The 20,034-nt window shown below is 42.1% G+C and overlaps 1 protein-coding gene across 1 annotated transcript; it reads right to left on the reverse strand.

Moving 5' to 3' along the window:
• Nucleotides 1-547: 547 nt before the first annotated feature.
• LOC117253124 (E3 ubiquitin-protein ligase KCMF1-like) lies at nucleotides 548-15,249 on the reverse strand. Its single transcript, XM_033620485.2, has 7 exons — nucleotides 15,100-15,249; nucleotides 12,854-13,021; nucleotides 10,809-10,948; nucleotides 8,716-8,817; nucleotides 4,748-4,928; nucleotides 2,971-3,289; nucleotides 548-2,118 (listed from the first exon to the last, which is right to left on the reverse strand). The coding sequence occupies exons 1-7, from the start codon at nucleotides 15,113-15,115 to the stop codon at nucleotides 1,791-1,793; spliced, it is 1,254 nt and encodes a 417-aa protein (XP_033476376.1). The 5' UTR covers nucleotides 15,116-15,249; the 3' UTR covers nucleotides 548-1,790.
• Nucleotides 15,250-20,034: the final 4,785 nt, after the last annotated feature.

Raw genomic sequence — 20,034 nt, forward strand, 5'->3', positions numbered from 1 at the left:
ATCTGCTGCATCTACACATTATATTAGTGAGGCACTTCTCTCAGGCCTGCAGGTTTTCCCGTCAGTCTCCATGAGGCCCTAGCTAACTGGAGCACTGAGTGAGGACGGTCTCTGCAAGGCGAAACCCAGGGCAAGAAAGGCCGCAATTAATTACTGCACCACTTGCAGCTGCTTGTTAAGCTGATTGCTCTGAACAGACTCAAGGGAGTCAAATGACCATGTGAACACTTTGATCAACTCCTCTCTTCTCATATTCCAGATGAATACAGTGGCTGGACTGTCACAGGATGATGAGCAGAGAGATTTTAGGAAGTGTAAGAGCTGTCTGTTATAGTCACCTGTACTTAATATAGTGCAGCGTGTTAATCTGATGTCACACAGCTGCTGTGAATGAGGACATGCATCAGGAGATGACAACACTAATTGAGATTGAATTGGACCTGTAAGATAGGTGTTTATTTTTACCATATGATGTACATGCTCACCAAGAAGTTAGCAACTGAGAAAGAAAAAAAAGAAAGGTAAAAACACAAACCAGAGAGCAGGATTGGGTTAGTTAATTTCCATCCAAAACATTTTTATTGTCCTCCAAACTGAAAGGTTTACCCTGTGATTTGGCTTGTTCGCTGAGCCAAAAACATACATTGCATTTCTTCAGGTAGCAGTGGAGGCATACAAAGATCTTTTTGACTGAGAGAAATTAATGGAAAGAGCAATACAGGATTCTCTCCTTCAAGTCACATGATGAGTAATCTTTGCATTCATGAGTAATGGAGAGAAGATTAATTTTCAGATCACAGGAAGCTTGAGAAAGTAGCGTCTGGTCTTCCATGTAAAGAGAGAGAGGAAAAACAAAAAGAAACAAAAATAAAACAACCGTGTGAAGACCAGGTCGTGTTTCTTCCATGTTAGAAAAGGCCTGAAAATGGTCACAATGAAGAGATTGTTTCATCTCTGTTTGCCTCCGAGTTGTGTCACGCCTTTACGTAGAGCATCTGTAGTGTGCACAAATGGACACTGGATATGCAATTCAAAACCAAAGTGCCCACAGTTGATATAAAGCAAGGTCACATGACCCAAAACAGGTGATGTCACACAAGGGGGAGGGGGGTTGAGACTGGACATGAATGTAACCAAACGCAGCCATCAGTCTGTTTGTGTGTGGTGTAGAAATGCCAGTGGTGTGGCACTCAGCACCGTTAATTTACAGTAAGTCAGGTGTCTGAACAAAAGAGAAAGACCTCCCCGTCTTGTGACTGTGCAGTTAAAAATGGGCACATGGTGATTTAAGCTCATGCTTAAGTTGTGGTAAACCATCCAAGCACTTCTTTAATTAATAACTATAAATACACAGCAGCGTTTTTACTGGAGAGGTTTCCGTCTGCCTCCTCTCCCTGGGTGAGTGTGTGACGTGTTTGTCTCTTAAAACGGCTAACTACGCTTTGCTCATCTGCTAGAGGAAACACGGGTTATGTGGAATTGATTATCAACTTTCATATAGATTTTTCTATAATATATTTATATAGTTATTTTTCTTTCTCTCACGCACCCACCACGCTTGCTTGCTTTCACATTCTCTCGTCTCACTACTTTTATTCAATGTACACAACGTAATAAACATGGGGTTGAGTGGGGAGCGACAGAGCTGAAATGACAATCACTGAGAAAAAAAAATAATAAAACAAAGCCAAAAAGAACTGCAGTCTTTTTTGTCATCCATTGGCAGTTGGGCCCGACTCGTCGGTCGGCCACGTACAATGGTGGTTTGAGGGGAGGGAGTGGCCATGTCATCAAAGAGGCGGTGTGGGAGGCTCTTTCTTCGTAGGTGCTGTTTTAGTCGTCGTTTTCGTCGTCTTGGTAGCCGGGGTCATCTCCTTGAGGTTGAGGTTCTCCAGCGCCACGTCCAAGGTCATGACCTCAACACAGCCCATGGCCTCGAAGTCAGCGAAATTCCGCAACGAGCCGTGACAGTCGTCCTCATCTTCGGAGGAGGAGGCCGAGGCGTCCTCGTCGGGCAGCAGCGTGGACAGCAGCAGCTCCGTCACAAACAGGCTCCTGTCGGCCCACTGGGCTTCACACGCCTGCCGCTCTGCCTCAGAGAGCCGCGGTTCGCTCAGCCTGCGGGAGAGAGGTTGAACAGTAATGAGATAAGGGGATAACTGGAGGACGACACGTGTTAAAAATCAAACAGAGGAGAATAAAATAAGAACAGCTTTACGGATAAATTCTGTATTTTCTAACTTGGCCCTGTTTCTCTGTGTTTTTTGTCTAAGTGACTAATGGGAACAACAATTTTTAAAATTAGTCCAGTATTGAGCGAGACCAGAAAGCCCCGAAATCACTATTGCCAAACCCACCAGACTCCATTAAATAAACAGTAATTTTAACATCATGAAACACGTCACTCAAAGTTGACAGTTAAAAAAAATAAAAACTCAGAAAAAACATCTGAATCACCAACTCTGGTTTGGTTGAAATAAACCCTTCATTCACCCAGTTAGATGTGAAAATGGCTGGCTCCATACACGCTAAAATTACTGTTTATTTAAACGGAGTCTGGTGGTTTTGGTGATGGCGATTTTGGGGCTGTTTCTGGTTAAATAAAAGGTCTTTCTGTGGGGATGCTTTCCATAAATTGTCAGACACTTCGAATTATAATTTGAGCATGTCAGTCGCAAAAAAAAAAAAAGCACTTTTAGTGGACTTACACTGATGGTGCAACATGCCCCAAGTCATTTCTTGAAGCCTGTTTCGCCGGCTGAAGCGTTCTTGCTCAACACTGGACAAATTTCAGAAATTGTTGTCCCTTTGAGTCACTTAGACACCGTGGGAAAAAGGTCCCAGGTTAGAAAATACTGAACTTACCCTTTGCAGACATATAAACTCTGCACAGTGAAGGTCAAACATCCAAGTGACTTTAAAGTAAAGACATTTAAAGTAGATGCAAAAACTAATGAGCGACAGTGTCACCTGCTGAGTAAAAACTGGGAGCTATGTGCAGTATGTTGTGTGTTGGACTCAGGTGGACCCGGGTTGGGGCTGGGGTTGGTATTATGGTTGGCACTGGGGTTGGGGTTTGCGGCGGATGAATTGGTATTGAGGATTGCATTGGCCCGGCCCCCGCCCCGAGTTGCGTTTCGGGCCGTCTCTAACTGCTGACGCGCTGCCTGGGCCTGCTGGCGCTCCAACTGGAGTTGCATCTGAAGCTGTTGGAGCTGGGAGGCCGAGGGGCCCGAGCTGAGCTGGCCGCCCGCCGAACGCCGCACCCCTGACAACTGGGACAGAAGCTCTGGAAGAATGAGATGGAGAAAACAAGGGCTTAATGTCAGAAATGGTGATTACAACAAGGAGGAAAGACTTGGTCAATTCAATCCTGCTCAGTCTAGAAAGCCAGTTCACCCAACAGTTGGCTCTCATTAAAACACAATCTTTAAAGTGGCATTTTCAAAGATTTCAGTCAGTTTTTTGGCAATACCTGCACTTCCTTGTGTTAATATAGTTTAATACTTCAGGTTACAGAGTTCTGGAGGCAGTGAAACAAACTGTTGTGGTTTTAATAAAGAAGTCGAGCAATAACTGGCTTGTTTCCATCAGTCTGTGAGCAACCGTGATCTGATTTTACACCGCACACAGCATGAGTCTGCTGACTGCAGGGCACAGTGAAAGGAGTTGGGTAAATCGCTAAGTTGGAGGTGTGCAGCCTGTCGCCTGCAGCTCTTCATCTAACAGCTCAGTGTGGCTGCTCCTGACTGTTCCACTACTCCCTGCAATATTTCCAACTGATCAGCTGCCAAAAAATGCTGAGAATGACTAATGTCTTGTTTTGTAGATGTATTTTTGAACAGTAGCACACTGCATTTCCTGTTACTCCCTCATAGTGAATGTTAACTTGTGTTTCACTAGTTAAATACTCTGAATGTAAAGCTGCAACAGTGGAAGACCTTTTTAAAAATGTGTTAGTTTAACTGGACGTAAAAATAAGTTAAATTGGACACACAGTTTATCCCTTAAAACTAGTGTTTATGAGCTATAATGTCGCTGAACAAGAATCTAGTGGGACTGCTGTGCCGCCTCTGATCCATAATCAAAAGTAAAGCACTGTTACTCACATGTTCACTGTGTTACACCCACTCAGCAGTGGGGATGTTGGGCTATAACTGGACCAGTTGGGTCAACGGCCCAGCAGGTATAGCGGGTCATTAGTGAGGAGGCTGTTTGTGAGGCAGACTGAACAGAGACCCTCATTATGGCACAGCTGGAGCTGACATGGCGAATGCCAAGCACTGAACCAGATTAAAATTGGGAACAGAATAAACAAGGAATTGCCACAGCAACAACTCTGCCCACACATTACTGTGTTATCCACACTTCTTTCAAGACGAGGCATGTATAACATCTCCGCTACTGCAGCTAATTTATATGCATGTGTGAGAAACAATTTCTATCGAGACAACTCATTAAATGTGACAATAAATGCCACATGCTCAGTTTAGCACTGAGCACCAGTGTTTTGTGTGTCAGACCTCCTGCAGTTGTAGCTGGGAGATACTGAATTTGTCTTCTGTCTCACTGTGCTGATGTCAAGTATATAGGTTGTTTGCTGTCGTCTGGCACACATCAGGCTCCACAGCTTCTTGTTCTGCAGCTGTGAGCCTCAGAGGGAGCCTGTATCATACATGACAGCATGGGCGTACCATGTCACCATGACTTCTCCTCCGTGTGTGTATGCGTGTGTTGTGTGACTGACCTGCTATGGGGTCCATGGCCTCTCTGCTGTAGTTGGAGCTCTGTGAGGAGCTCTGGCTGGTGGAGAGCCCCCCTGTGGTGCTGCTGGTGAAGTGCATGTTAGACCTGCGGGCTCGTGGACCCCCCAGCCCACGTCCAGGGTGAAACATCCTCCTCACATGCCGCACCCCACTGGACTCATCGTGAAGCTTGCCGTTAAGGAACATATCAAGAACATAGTGCTACAGCTCATTACAGTTTCCAAATTTGACATTTTTTTCATTAGACTTTGATGCTTATAAATGTCAAAAAAATCTGCCCTATCATGAACTCCCAGAGCAAAAGCTGATTACCTTGAATTTGCTTGTTTTGTTCAACCAACAGTCCAAAGCCCAAAGATATACACTGAACAAAAATATTAACGCGACACTTTTTTTTTTGCTCCTATTTTTCACAAGTTGAAACAAAAATCTAAAACTTTTTTATGCACACAGAAGACTTATTTCTCTCAAATTTGGCTCCCGAATTTGTTAAAATCAGTGTTAGTGAGTGCTTCTCTTTTTTCCTAGATAATCCATCCAATTACGAGATGTGGCATATCAAGATGCTGATTAAACAGCAGTCTTGATCGAGTGTGCCGTCAGCATGTTGACTGCAGCCATGCCCATGAACTGAACATTCATTTCACCACCATCTCCAATTTCTTTTCTGTGAATATGGCAGTACATCCAACCAGCAACACAACCACGAATCACATGTAATCACACCAGCTCAGGAGCTCCACATCAAGTCTCTTCACCTGCAAGGTCGTCTGAGATCAGCCACCCAGACCCAACAGCATGCACAACTGAAGAATATCTGCACAAACCATCTCAGGGAATCGTCCTATCCAGTGTCACACTGTCATTGTAATCAACTTGAACGGGCAACTGCTCATCTCAGATTGTATCTGGCACTATGCAGAAGTGTTCTCTTCACGGATGAATCCAGTGTGACCTTAAAAATGCATATCTGTAGCACTAGTTATGTGAAATCCATATTTCAGAGTGCTGAATAAATGTTAGAGTGCCCTTTTACTGTGACCAGCCAAAGGCACACCTGTGTAGTAATGATGCTCTTAAATCAGCATCTTGATATGCCACACCCGTCAGGTGGATGGATTGTTTTAGAAAAGAAGAAGTGCTCACTAACAAATTTGGGATCAAAATTTGAGAGAAATAAGTCTTTTGTGTGCATAGGAAAATTTTCCTTTACTTTAAACCCTTTAAAACTGGAAGCATAGGCAAAAATGGTTGCGTTTCCACATTTAAGAAGGTGGAACTGGCAGATATTTGGAGTTATTGCTTGTAAAATCAACACTGTCAACAATTAATTCTCTGTTGATCAACACATTTATAAATCAGTTTGTAGTTTCAGCACAGAAACAGTCACTGCCACTCTTCTAAAACCTCTCTACACTCAGGTCTTTTGATTCAGCTGCTGTCTGCCAACATTTGTATGATGCTCTCATGTCACAATGAACCTGTGCACAAGACACCACACTGGGTAACACCCACAAACAAAAGCTATGGTCCTCTTCAGTGAAGCTGAGGATGCATTTGTTCTGTCGGTGTCATTTAACTACATTTTTGCATCCTTTGTTTTGTCAACAGCACTTATTCAAAGTACTTTATAAATAGACTGCCAGACTGCATCATCAGTCCTCTGAGCCTCTGAGTGCAACTCGCATGGAGTGTTTCAGCTGGTTCCTGACAGGCAAACGCAGATGCTGCCATTTTAACCCTTTACACAGTTTGATAAATAACAAATCCTTGAAGAGCACTCTTTTCTATAGCTCTCCTGAACAACGTGTACAGAGTAAGCCAGTTCATACATGGAGGTTTATTCCTGTATGAACTGCATTTTTAACCTCAAAAGCAATGAAAGGGATGAGTATGACTTTCTGGAATACAATATCAATGACTAACACACTTACGCAGAGCCTCAAGTTCAGATACATTTCTTGAGTAATTAAGTAGCAGACAAGACAAGACAATTCGAGAACACACTATTTTTGTGCTCCCAACTATTAGTGCCTTCTGCAGTTGGCAGGAATGCGTCACTGCTGTGCCTGTAACATGCCAGTAAAACAGGTGATAAAACCATGCAAACCATAATTATGTACTTGGGATGTCAGGAGAACGGATACTTTGGTACCAAGTCGATGCCAAAATTCTGAAAACGTGATGGTACTCATTTTTCTCCAGTTAGTAGGCATCTGGGATGCAATCTTTTCCAACTTGATGGGGCAACACATATGCCTGCAAGTGTTCTAGTCTGGCACTTAATGCCAAAGGAAGAAGAGGACCATGTACCAGCACAAAAAACAACAACATGTGGAAGACTGCAGCAGTGCAGCTGCAGCAACAGCTCCGCCTCGACTCCTGGCCTGTATATTCTCATGAATTCTTCGCAATGAGAGCACCATGTAGATACACTATGCTACTTATACCTGCAGTGTGACACGGCACTCGACACATGCTCCACAGTGTCCGCCCTGGGCTTTGTCCGGAAGTCACGGGCATTAAATGAGTACCAGAAGAAGAAGCTGGTAACAACATGGCAAAATCTACATCCAGAGCCGCAAATGTCTGGATGAACGAAATGTACAGAGCTGTAACGTTGTCAACCACGGTACCAGTTTGCTGCAAGCTAACCGTAGCTAACTTGTTTGTCGATTGTTTGGTCTGTGACGTAATCAGTCGATTGGATAAAAGTCCAATACTATGTCCAATAGTCGGACATACTTCGGTCAATAATCAATTCCCCTACTGTGTTTGTATAGTACAACAGGGACAGTAATCCAGTTAAAGTCGAGCTTTAACAGGAGTTCGACTTAACTGTGCATGTGACGCACTGACAGTGAGAGAGGGGCAGGACAAATAACCTACCACAAAGACAAACTGTCACAGGAGAAACATGTTAATATACTGTACACTGTATGTTAATATATGCTTCCTCACACACAGAATTTCATGAACTGGAAACACTGTGGCACTAAAAGCCTGTGTGGCTGAATGACTACACCTAATAGTGAAAATATGATGGCAAAGAAACTGTATAAAGTGTGTAATGTGGATTAGTAACATCACAGCCAATATCTGATCCACTTACTCCCATATCCCAGTCTATATTAATCCAGGTTGGACTGGTACAGCTCTACAAACCATCAAAACTACAAACGTCGGCCAGGGATCCCTCTCACATCTTGTGAATAACCCCAAAACAAAAACATGAAAGCAACACTGAGCTGCATTTGATCTGCTGTCTGGCAACACTCAACAACACATCTCATAATGCACTTTAACTGCCACAGTGTGTGTTATTGTGAGCTCATGTTTTTTTTCCTGAAGAGCTGCTCTTAAAGGAGGAAAATACATGGAAAATACGAGGAAAATACGTGCATGTGGACAAGGCCACACAAGCAAGTTTAAAGGAAACATACAGATGAGCCCACTTGGCCTCCACTTTCCTCCTCTATGCATCAAACCAGTGGCAAACAGCGTGCAACCAACAGATCAATCTGAGTGAACTTAAGCTTGTCCCAATGGCATGAGACGCACAATTCTGTTAAGAACACTACAACAGCCAAGAAATCATTACTGCCCATATTCTGATATTTGGCCTCTTTCTTATGTTCACCCACCACAGTGCCTGGGGAAACTACCACAGGGGGCTTTAATGTTATTACCAAAATGTCAACAAATGTCAGTTCCAGTGAACAAACACCTCCCTGGTGCGCTACTCTTTAAAATGACAAAGCAATCTGGGTGGCACAAAGTGCATTTGCATTTAAATATCTGAATAGTTTCCACACACAAAGCTTGAAATATCTGCTTTTCTTCACACAACTGACTAAAACAAAAATTCAGCTTGTTTTTATGCAGTCAATATATGAGCCAGGTTATGGTGATGTTCGTGGAGGGGGACGCTACCACTTGAAAAGGATATCAAGTCTCTGGGTGCTCTGTGTTCAAGTGTGAGATGAGCAGCAAAGTCATCTGTCACATGATTCGGGTCGCCACCTGGCAGCGCTGCACATATGGGGCAGATCTAGAGGACAGGAAGAGAGAGTGTACACATTAATACCACCACACTTCACTGCACATTCAGCATTCGCCAGTTGGTGCTGGGTCCTCTTAAACAAACAGATCGGCAAACATCTATTGAACAAATCCTGTATTTGAACACGAAGAGGTGCAATCTGAGGACAGCTCCGGCTCTGTGTTGAGCGTGGCAAAACTCAAACAGATGACGTGAAGTTGAAGGTACAGACTGATTTGAAATGTTTGACAATTTGGTGGTTTCATTTACTGAGGGAAGCTGCCAAACAGACACACATACAAGCTGCGCTGTATCATGGACACTGTTTTTTAAGCCTTTATTTACCAGGGTTGTCCCACTGAGATCAAAGATATCTTTTACAATGGAGACCTGGCCAAGAATGGCAGGAACACAGTTTCAACAATTAACATAAAAACACATAAAAAACCCAGCATGTATTGTTGTTAGATTATTGTATTTAAAACATTTAAAATAACTAACTTCCAGTACTGACCCAGGTCAGGTAGTTAAAGTATTTGACGAACATCCCTCTTTTCATTCAAAGGACAATGATTTACTGGCATACCCTAAAGGCTGGTACAACAGGACAAACTAAAACAATATTTGAGGTTGTGAACTGCATTATGATTTTCACACTATGCTTGCTGCTGCAGCGTGAGACAAATGGCTAAGTTATTCACTATTGGACATTAACTGGCTGCCCTGACAGTGATTTACTCACAAATAGTAACACACTGACAACACCTTTCCTACCGAGTTATGACTGATAATGATTCCATCAAATGCCACAAAAGGTAAGTATGAAAACATTTCATTTATAGTAAATTACTCTGCAGTGTTTCAGCAAAGAGTGTGTTTGGTTGTGCAGGAGTTGATACCTGCTACATGATCAAAATCAGTTGGGACATTATTTGTACAATCTGTATAACAGCATTTAAATGTGCCACTCCAACACACTTTGTTATAATGGTTTGGACTTCTGTCCAGCACGTTTTCAAGTTGATTCACACATTGGTTCAACAATAAATAGGAAGCAGAGGTCGTCTGAAAGGATGACAAAACACACTATCTTCACTAATAATTACCCAAATGTCATGACTTGTTAAAAAGGTTGCAACACATGGGGCTTATGTTCTTTAAACTATTTCTCAGCAGTGCAAACCTCTTTTCTTGCTGTCAGAAGAAAAAACAGTGAGTATCTATAAATAGAGCTGCACAGTCTACCTGACATCACTTGCAGTTCAGTTTCACTTGCAGAGTCAGAAGCTGACATCAGAACTAGACTTCGACTGGGACAATGTGAAGCAGGACAATAGGTGTGTATCCGTGCACATTTTTTAAATGTATATGGCAAAAAAGTCGCAACTAAGTGCAATGGAAAACAGACTCAGCACATAAATGATGACGTACCATAACATTAGCCATTTGTGCCGTCATTGCACAGGCCACTGCGAGCTCTCTATGCTTTCTGACTGGCTGGTAACACGCTTATGTACGCCAAAGTTTCCCACACATTATCTGTTTGTGACAGCGCATCACACTATCAAAAATGCTGCCATGTATTGATTTTCTATTCCCTCCCTCTCTCCCCGTTAATTCGGAGCAATGACAGAATATATCTGCCATTTGTTTATTCGGAGCACAAATAGAATCCTCGATTTCTTTGAACAACAGCGTTCTGCATCTGACATTATTCCAACCAAGATTAGATGAAACCTCAATTAACCAACTCCCAAAATTCCCATAACAGCAGAGGATGGAAACAAACACACAACAGCATATTTTCAAAACCTACAGGGTTTTCTAATGTGAGGGACATTCTCAGACAGATTCAATTTACTCAATTGGGAAAAAATTCTGAGGTATGCGGGGAAAATCAACACAAATGTAAATGTTTCCAGTTCCTCAGATTTGTGCAAACATCTAGTCACAGTTTCATACTGTAGATTGCTGTGTGTGATGCTTTAGCACCAACTTACAACTTCTGTGGAGGTCTCTGTGTGCTCTGCAGCCACGTGCTCCTGCAAGGAGATCTCTGTGTAGCCCATCCTGCCACAGTAGGGACATGTGAAGGCCTGAGGCTGCTCCACTGAAAACGCTTCTCCACCGTAGTACAGGTCTGGAGGGGAATCAAGATGGACAGTCAGTGTCAGTGTTGATGCATGTTTAAGTTGAAAGTTTCAGGTGTTAAAATTGCAGCGTTTCTCCGACAGAGAACCAAAACCTGTATCACAGCTGCTACAGAATCATACACAATAAAAACTCCTGTGTAAAATCTCAACATTGAGAGCCCTGGATACAACAGAAAGTTAAGGCTGCAAAGTATTTTACCACACAAGAAGTCATGTCAAAGCCCATTTGGACATGATTAATTAATAAACAGGTTCAATTCAGCCAGGTGTAGTTGACAAGAGATGCCTCCTAGTCAACCACAGCAATTTTCTAGCCTTGCCACACACCAGGAAACCATTCATATTAAAACATTCCCTGGCCCACTCGCATAAAAATCAATCTGGAGGCAGTCAAAACAAGCTGTTAACACAACACTGACATATTATCACCTAATAAAGTTGTTATGGTGAGTGTGTTAGCTAACAGTTGCCTATTTACACATCCAGCAGACACAGACCACCATCAGCATTTATTTGAATAAGTGTTTGTGTCCAATTCTGACTTTCATGGTGGCTCTGTTTTCATCTCCACCAGCTTCAAAGGTAAATATCTGGTTATTGTATTGATAAATACTTCGTTTTGTTAACCGGCTCGTCACTAACTGTGTCTAGCTGCCATTTGGTGGTGGGCAGGTAAGGTACTGTGGGTGTCTGCTGGAAACAAGTTTGGCGATAGTGGAGAGACTAAACCAAAAGTGTGGCATTTGCAGGCTGCAAAAATGCTTCAAATAGCTGAGTGAATCTGCAGTCTTCTCTTCAGTTTCATCCATTCAGGATCAGAGGTGGCTGGAGCCTATCCCAGCTGACATTGGGTGAGAAGCAGGGTACACCCTGCACAGGTTGCCAGGCCATCACAGGGCTGACAAATACAGTCAGACAACCATTCATGCTCACATTTGCACCTACAGGCAATTTAGATTCACCAAAATAGTTCATTCATTTGGTGGAGAACCAACAGACACACCAAAATACACACATAAAAAAATTACAATCATAAAACAGCAGAATTTTTATGAGTTCGCACCTTCTGCTGTGTTTTCAGCAACAGTTGTTTTTTTTTTTCCTCCAACAGATTGTAAAACAGCATTTCCAAAGTGTGAAACGCTGAATATCAACATATTATTTCACAGCACCAATGCATGAAATAATAGCAGAAGCAGTCGTCCAACAGCAAGAGAAAAGGTCCACTTAATCAAAACCAGAGCAGCCTTCCCATCTGAAAAGCCAGCGGCAGCAAAGATAACATACACTGTAACAGTTCAACTTGTGCAGGCTTATGAAAACCACCCAAGGGAAGTTTCCAAAGACTACTAATTTAGAGATTTATCCTAATTATGACAGAACAAGAACTGCCAGTTCTTGATTATTTGTGAATTACTGTACAAACTTTGAAACCCCTAGTATAGAGTTTCAGGTCATTTGTTAATGGAGCTATCCATTCTCTTTATTTCTGGCACACTCTGTCAGTCTCGCAACTGGATGCACGTACACACACACCCTCCCACTTCAGATGCAGATAAAGTCATACTTATTTTTGATAGTTGATTGTTGATACTCAGCTTACGACAATGTCTGACTCAGACGCACTCTGACATTCAGGTGATAAACCACTATGAGAATCCGTTTATAAATACTGTGTGTCTGGTTCAGGGTTAGTTGAGCTATAGAGATGCCGCAAATGTTCATATACTCTGTTCAACATCTGTACTTTGTTGCCTCACTGTGAGCTAATTATAAAATAAAGTGAATCCAAGCATTATAAATCACAAGAACAAACATAATACTGAATGATGGACAGCTCATGAAGGCACTCTGCTCATCATTAGCCTGATGTGAATATCTATTCTACTTACCAAAGTCAACTCGGGTTAATATACACTGCATGGGATGCTCTGTGGTGTGTCTGGTTGTGGTGGCACCGCTCTCGTAGCACGATGCACACAGATCGTAGTCGTAGCAGATTAAACATTTGTATCGTCGACCTCTGAAGTTGCCTTTTAAACATGCATCACAGCTCACGCCTGAGGGAAGAGGGATAAGACGTGACAAGAGAAAGGAGAAAAAAGAGGTGAGATGCTATACATCAAAGTCAGTTTAATGTGAGTTGATCAACACAGCATGATATTTCATCAAATTTCATGATTGCAGATTTTAAGGATTATTTTATCCAACACATGTAGATCCTAAAAACACTTTATTATGTCTTCTCTGTTTATATTAAGCATTACCTGAGATGTTTCAGTCCTTAACCAATTCTTATACTCAATTACAATGAACGTAAGCTTCATATTTTACTTAATTAAAAATGTTAACTTCAAAACATTCGTATACAAGAATGAGACGGTAGTATATGGTATAATTTTCACAGAAAGGTATCAACATGCTTGCAAAAAGTGTATTACGCATGTGGCACATGGATCATGAACACCTGCAAAATATAACGCCGTAAAAATAAGGTAATCCTGCAATAAATAATACATCTGTTTACAGTAATGTTAATTTAATTGAGGCTGTGACCCCACTTAAATTCTTGTGGTGCGGTAGTTATGTACTATTTGCATCATATTCAAATGTTTCTGCTTTGGTGGACTTCACTGTGCTATTTGTATTTTGTTGGTTTGTCTGTATATTCACTTGTGTCATGGTGGTGAAGGGACATTGCGTAAGCTGTATGTGATGTCTGTGTTGTTTGATTGCACCACAATAAAAATGATAATAACTATGGAGAAGAAACAACACTTCTTGGACACAGTCCAGCCGAAACTGGACATTTAAAGTGTCACATGGTGTGCATTTATTGCAGGGGTATTGCATCGCATCATGTATTACAAGTATGTTACCATCCACCCTCTGCAGCAATCCTCTTACTCGGGAGTGACCAGCAGACTACTTGACTAGTGCCTGCCCTATTCACCTTTTAATAAAGCTAGACTCATAACACCCAGCTCATTCATAAAGCCACTCTGATCATCACTATATCCAGTCCAGCACTATATGTAAAAGGCTTAACCTTGTGTGTCATATAGGGTAAACGGGACCCTCTATGTCCAAGCTCAGAGAATTCTTGATTGACTAGGACAGTCGTGCAGTCTCAGTGTATTGTATGTCACCAGACTGTCTAAACTCCCTCATATCCCCATTCATAGCTAGCAAAGCTGAGTGCCACCCTGATTCTGCTGTGCAGCGGCTGACGACTAGCTGCTGCAGACACGTTACCGACTAACAATGATAACCACTTAAACATCAGACATAAATAACTTGAGGACTACTGACAGCAAAGTTGACAACAACAACACAGACATGGAAACTAAAGGCCGCTTGGGCCTGACTAACCTTCGCTGCTGGGCTAACCATTTAACCAATAAACCAGCTACTGTTAGCTTAACAGTTAGCTGACAGGCAAGACAGCCATGTTACACTCCACCTAACTCAACTTTTTACCGGCTGGTGAGCTCAAACATATAATGACAACCTTAGCTAGCGTTTACTTGACACCGACAACGAACTTCAAGCCCAACAAGGTTGGCCACAAGGACGAGGTGAATGTTGGTTTGCTAACGTTAAATGTTAGCTTGCGAAACTGAAATCTAAAGGCCAACTTTTACCAGGAAGGAGGCTAAAACAAGCTAACATTTACGAGAAGACAAGCCCTCGACCCCGCAACGCCATCTGGGATTCGCTGCTCTCCTATGTTTCCTATTCTCGGCACTCCCCCTTGCTCCCAGCTCGTTAACGTTAACCTACATAACCTATTACCAGCTAGCTTGCAGGCTAGCTAGCACACTTAGCTAACGTTAACTAGCTTCTTCCGCTTGTATGTCAGCGTTGTTTTGGTCAACTAGCGCTGACTGCTGTACATTTTCTGACACATAAACGTCAACTGCAAGGTCCGCTGGATTAGACACACAATTGGTGTCCGCCATAATGCGTCCCCACGAAATTACACTGCAACCTTGCTGCTAACAGTAGCCAGCGTTAGCTAGGATGGGCTGCAAAACAAGAAATTCTCGGCTAGCTAACGCTAGCTCGCGCTGCTCTGTCAACGTTTTTATCACAAATCCAGACTTGCTCGAGCGCCCGTGTTGAAGCGTATTCTTACCTTCATGACGGGACATCCTACGAACACTAGCGCAGCCCCCTGCTCGGGCTCCCTGGCTTGCAATACAGAATAATATTAGTGAAGAGAAGAGAAGCCGGGGTTGGTTGGCTGTCCCTGGCCTCTTCCCTCATGAAGGATCCGGTCTGGCTCACTGCCCCCCCCTCCGCCTCCTGCTGTGTCACTGTCTGGTGCGCTCCTCCTCCGGCCACAAGATGGCGGTGTTGTCTCAGTTTTAGTGTGAGGGTTGCTCTGGCTGATGGGTGACTGAGGTTTAGTGACCGATAGTAACCCCAAATTCTTAAACTCTTTGCTTTGAACAGCTTACAATAGTTCCCCCTAAAACAAAGACGTTTTTAACCCTTTCTTGCATGAATTATGAATACACCAGGCAAGATTTATTTATTCATCTTAAGGCATAAAAATGAATTTAAAGTTCATTTTTTAAACGTGCATCAACCAATGAAAATACTGATATATTTTGTGAAACTATAAATATATTTTCAATGCTGTTAAACTATTGCGTTCACATATTTTAACATATTGTAATACTGTTCAATGCCACTCCTCTCCCACTTTCTACTCCTCCCTTCTGCCCCCCTTCCCCCATTGCTCTTGACTCTTTAGTCCCCTCACACACCTCCCCTGATGAAATGTGCATTTAATAACATAAATCAATTAATTTACAACCCCAAAATTTACTGCAGATTAAGCAGTTTCAAGGACAACAAAGTTCCCTGGTATTAACTGTAGCTGAAATATAGCCAGCGATGCATAATGTCCAGTTTAGTGGTCATAAAATCAACATAAAATCAATACTTGGAAATTTTATGACTCCTTCACCTGCAAGGGTCTCGTATTACAGAACGGTTGGCAAGATATTCCTTTGTTGCATTCCGTCGGCCATCTTGGTTTTAATATATTTGTGTTGCACTGACACAAAGTGTATATCATGACGCACTAGGGTCCACTGTAGTGGCTTATGGGCAGCTATAGCATCAAAACCTGTGCATATGCAAGAAAATTGCTCTTAAATAGCTGTCCATTGTTGTGATCACTATGCATCATAGGGTTTAATGTCGTTATTAATTATTTTATTAATTAAATATTCCATGTCCATCTTTATGAACAGACAGTGAGACGTGTTTTCCTGTCACTCGATGGGGCTCCATGACTATAAACATAACCCATTGAAAACCCAATGAAGTGGGGTTGTATGGGGGACTTATCTGTATACAGTATATTACATACAGTAGTTGTCAGTTGGCACACCCCCAGTTTGGAGAAGCAGGCTGGAGTCCAGCATGGAAGCTAAGCAATGTAGCTACTCTATGCTAGAGTACTTTCACTGCTTTGCCTTAATGTCAGGCAGTGATTTCCACTGGGAAATGAAGCCAGATTCCATTGAGAAAAAATAGTGATTGCACGTTGATGAACACAGGAGCTGCTTGTCTACAACTGCCTCAAACAGTTATTTTGTTTGTGTTTTTGTGTGACTTTGGCATTTAAAAGGGTTGGATCGGATTCACCAAATTCACACAATAACACAAACTAACTTATTTTAGCAGCTGTAGACCAGCACCTCCCATGTTTGGTGAGCTAAACTTATTGTTTTTGTCAGTGGAGTCTGGTGGCCTTAAGGAGAGCATGGATAGGGAACTGAAGGCGTCAACGGCTTTCCTGTCAGAAGCAGCATGGTAAAGCCATAAAAATGCTCTCAATATAGCATACATTTAAACTGATAATGATTTTTTCAGGTGGGACTTTTTTTTAAGTGTCTAAAATATGTTTTGTTGCCGACCCCCATCCATAGCAGTACATTGCCTAGCTTCACCAGCCTGCTTCTCCAAACCAGGGGCACACCAACTGAGATCTACTGCATGTAATAAACTGACTATGGATAAGAATCCCATACAACCCCACTTCAAGAAATTTGAACCATCCCTAAAACAGGCCTTATTATTTGTTTTAATATACACACACAGGGCTGACCAGAAAGCAGTATTGATTATAATAAAATTAATTAATGTCAGCCATGTAATATTCTGAGTAGGCTACATGAATTATACTTAGACCTGCGTAACGTAGTTCAATGCCCATCACCTGTTAACCTAAAAAAAATACCTTAAGCAGAACTCCTTAATTGTTCTTACTGACAGTAAATATAAAATCCAAGTTATACAAAATAATATTAACAAATCTCTCATCACAGACAGCACTAAGGGCATCACTGAGCTTTAATTTACATTGAATTTATCACAATTAATGCAAAATGCAACTACATATGCACAGTTAAGCAAATCATTTTAAGAAGTGTTCAGCTGTGCAGACCTTAAAGCTTTACATTGCTTGTCTAATGTACAGCTGCTTCCATGTAGGGAGCCTTCTTATGAGACACTGATGGGCCCCTCTGGTTAGTTGTAGATGTTCTCACTTGATTAAACTGTACCTGTAGTACTTAAGTAGCATTTGGGAAAAACATCAGTTCCTCAAGTTTTTCCACCATGAAAGCTTCTCTTTGAAGTATACATAACATATTGTTATCTTCAGTATCCCACACACATGATAATTGGAATGGAGCCTTGGACATTCTGGTATTTTTAAAGAGGTGTGCAGAGAGAAACATGATGAAAGTAAAAGATTTCAAAAGTTAGAAGATTTTACATGAAGCACAAACCATAAACTGAAGTGCATCAAAAAGCTTTATGTGAGTCTGCCAACACTCAAACGTTGCTTTAAATCCATGGCTGAAACCTGAAGTTTTTACCAGTGACTTCAGGAATGAGTGAGAAAAAGGGTGCACTAGATTAAGATCTATAAATTGCATTCTTTTTGCTCTCCCCACAGAGCAGCCTGCGTAGGTCCACTTGATTGTTTTAGTATTTCACAGTGCCCCATTGTTGGGTCCTGCCAGGCAGACCTTGTAGGGCAAAATCACGACAGGTCAGCATAATACAGAATCAAACTGGCACTACGACTGGGCAGCTGGCTGAGGTGTGGGGATGGAAAGAATAACAATACCCCTGCACGAGAAGCAACATTAACTTTGAAGTAAATATAACTGCCAATGTCTGACATCAGTTTTGGTCCAGCAGACTAATTCTGGGACAGAGTTCTGTTTTTTTTTTAACTTGACATTCAGATAAAAAAACACAAGAAAAAGGAGGGTGTCACATGAATTCAAGCTGTATTAAGTAGTTTAGTCACGAGCCAGACTCAAACCAGAGTCCCTCTAAAACAAAACTGTGTTACTGCAGGTTTTAATATCAGTGTTAGGCAGGATTTCATGATAGAAATCACAAGTTTCTGAATATTCTCTCAAGACCCATGTGCATCATGTCTATTATACTGGGTGTGCAGGATGGATTTCACGCTCGACTCATTGCATCATCTCATTATTTGAACCCCACTGCCTCCTCAAGATGCACTCTCTGCCGTGCTCTTACAAGCATACAGTAAGGCTATTAATACGTGGGTAATAATAGGACAAGTTATTCTGAACGGTCCTGTATCACGCCACAGTCTCATGCTCCTCCTTTGAAAGAGACATTTTTAATAGTGATGCCAACGTGAAAGAATTAATGGAAATAATGCATCATTTATAGTGAAGTCAGAGCAAAGCTAATAGCATGGAATAATTGGTCACATTTGACATCTTTTACATGGACTGTAGATGGAAAAACACTCCTCAGTGCACTGATGACTCATTAGTGCTTTGGAGGATGGTTTACTATCAGTATGGCAATAAAGAGGCATAGTACACCTGCACCCTATGTATACACAACATGACACATTTTGCAGGTGATGTGACATTGTGTTGCTGTTCTTAGATTGTTTTTAAGCAGCATTTATGGGATTTGTTTATGTTAAATTACAGAAAATAATTGAAGCATTTGTTCAGGATATCTGGCACATTTAATAGATAGATAGATAGATAGATAGATAGATAGATAGATAGATAGATTATGTCAATGTCAAAAAAATAGATTAAAGATGAAAATAAATCCCGGAATTAGGGTCTTAATCTTCACCTCTAATAACACACTGCTGTCCAAGAGGAGTAACTACAAGACATCATGATAAACAGCTTGAGGAGACACCCAATCACTAAATAGTTAAATGTCTTTATGGCTCGCAGACCTCACAGAGCTCTTAAACCCACTGACCTACTGCACATTGTACCCAGCGGCACCACTTTGTTTCCATGCGTGCGCAAACGCTGTGCGGATAGCAGGTACCAAGGGCTGCTGGGGTGGCAGGTGACACTTCCTACTGGGCAGTGGGTGCTGATGTATGTACACAAAACAGTGGTGTTATTGTAGCAGAGACCCTTGCGTGAGTGCGCCCATTCTTCGCCTCATCAATTGAAATCGGTCGGTGAGCTAAGCTGATGCTTTGGCAGCGCGCCAGGCGGAGGAGACGATGCGTTCAAGGGGGGAGGGTGCCTGGCCATCCCCCTTACACACGGCCTGGAGCCTTTTAAATATTCCCATCAATGCGTAGAGGGGGACTGTGGGATTCCCGCATATTACAGACAACTGGGGAAATATATTTTTGTAAATGGGTCTACTTTGAGATAAAAAATTACGTGTCTAATTCTCTGGACGTGCATCCTCACGTCAGTGCGTCACAAGTCATTGAAGATTTTCACACTCTGTTTGGTTCCGGTTAGGCAACAAAGATATGAGCCAGAAGACACCAACACTAAGCAACCGGATAGGTTTTATGGTGGTTTGCGTCAGTCACACACACACACACGCGCGCGCGCCCTACAAGGGTTAAACCACGCGCAAAGTGAGACGCCTACTACGACTTCATTCAGCTTTGCCACGCCTTTCAACGTAAACAAATGGGGGCTTGACCAATAAGATTCACGATAGATCAGCCGATGATCAGATGACTGAAAAGGGGAAACTATTTAAAACTCTAATGAGACAC

This window comes from Epinephelus lanceolatus, chromosome 9 (assembly GCF_041903045.1).
Source record: "Epinephelus lanceolatus isolate andai-2023 chromosome 9, ASM4190304v1, whole genome shotgun sequence".
Lineage (NCBI taxonomy): Eukaryota > Metazoa > Chordata > Actinopteri > Perciformes > Serranidae > Epinephelus > Epinephelus lanceolatus.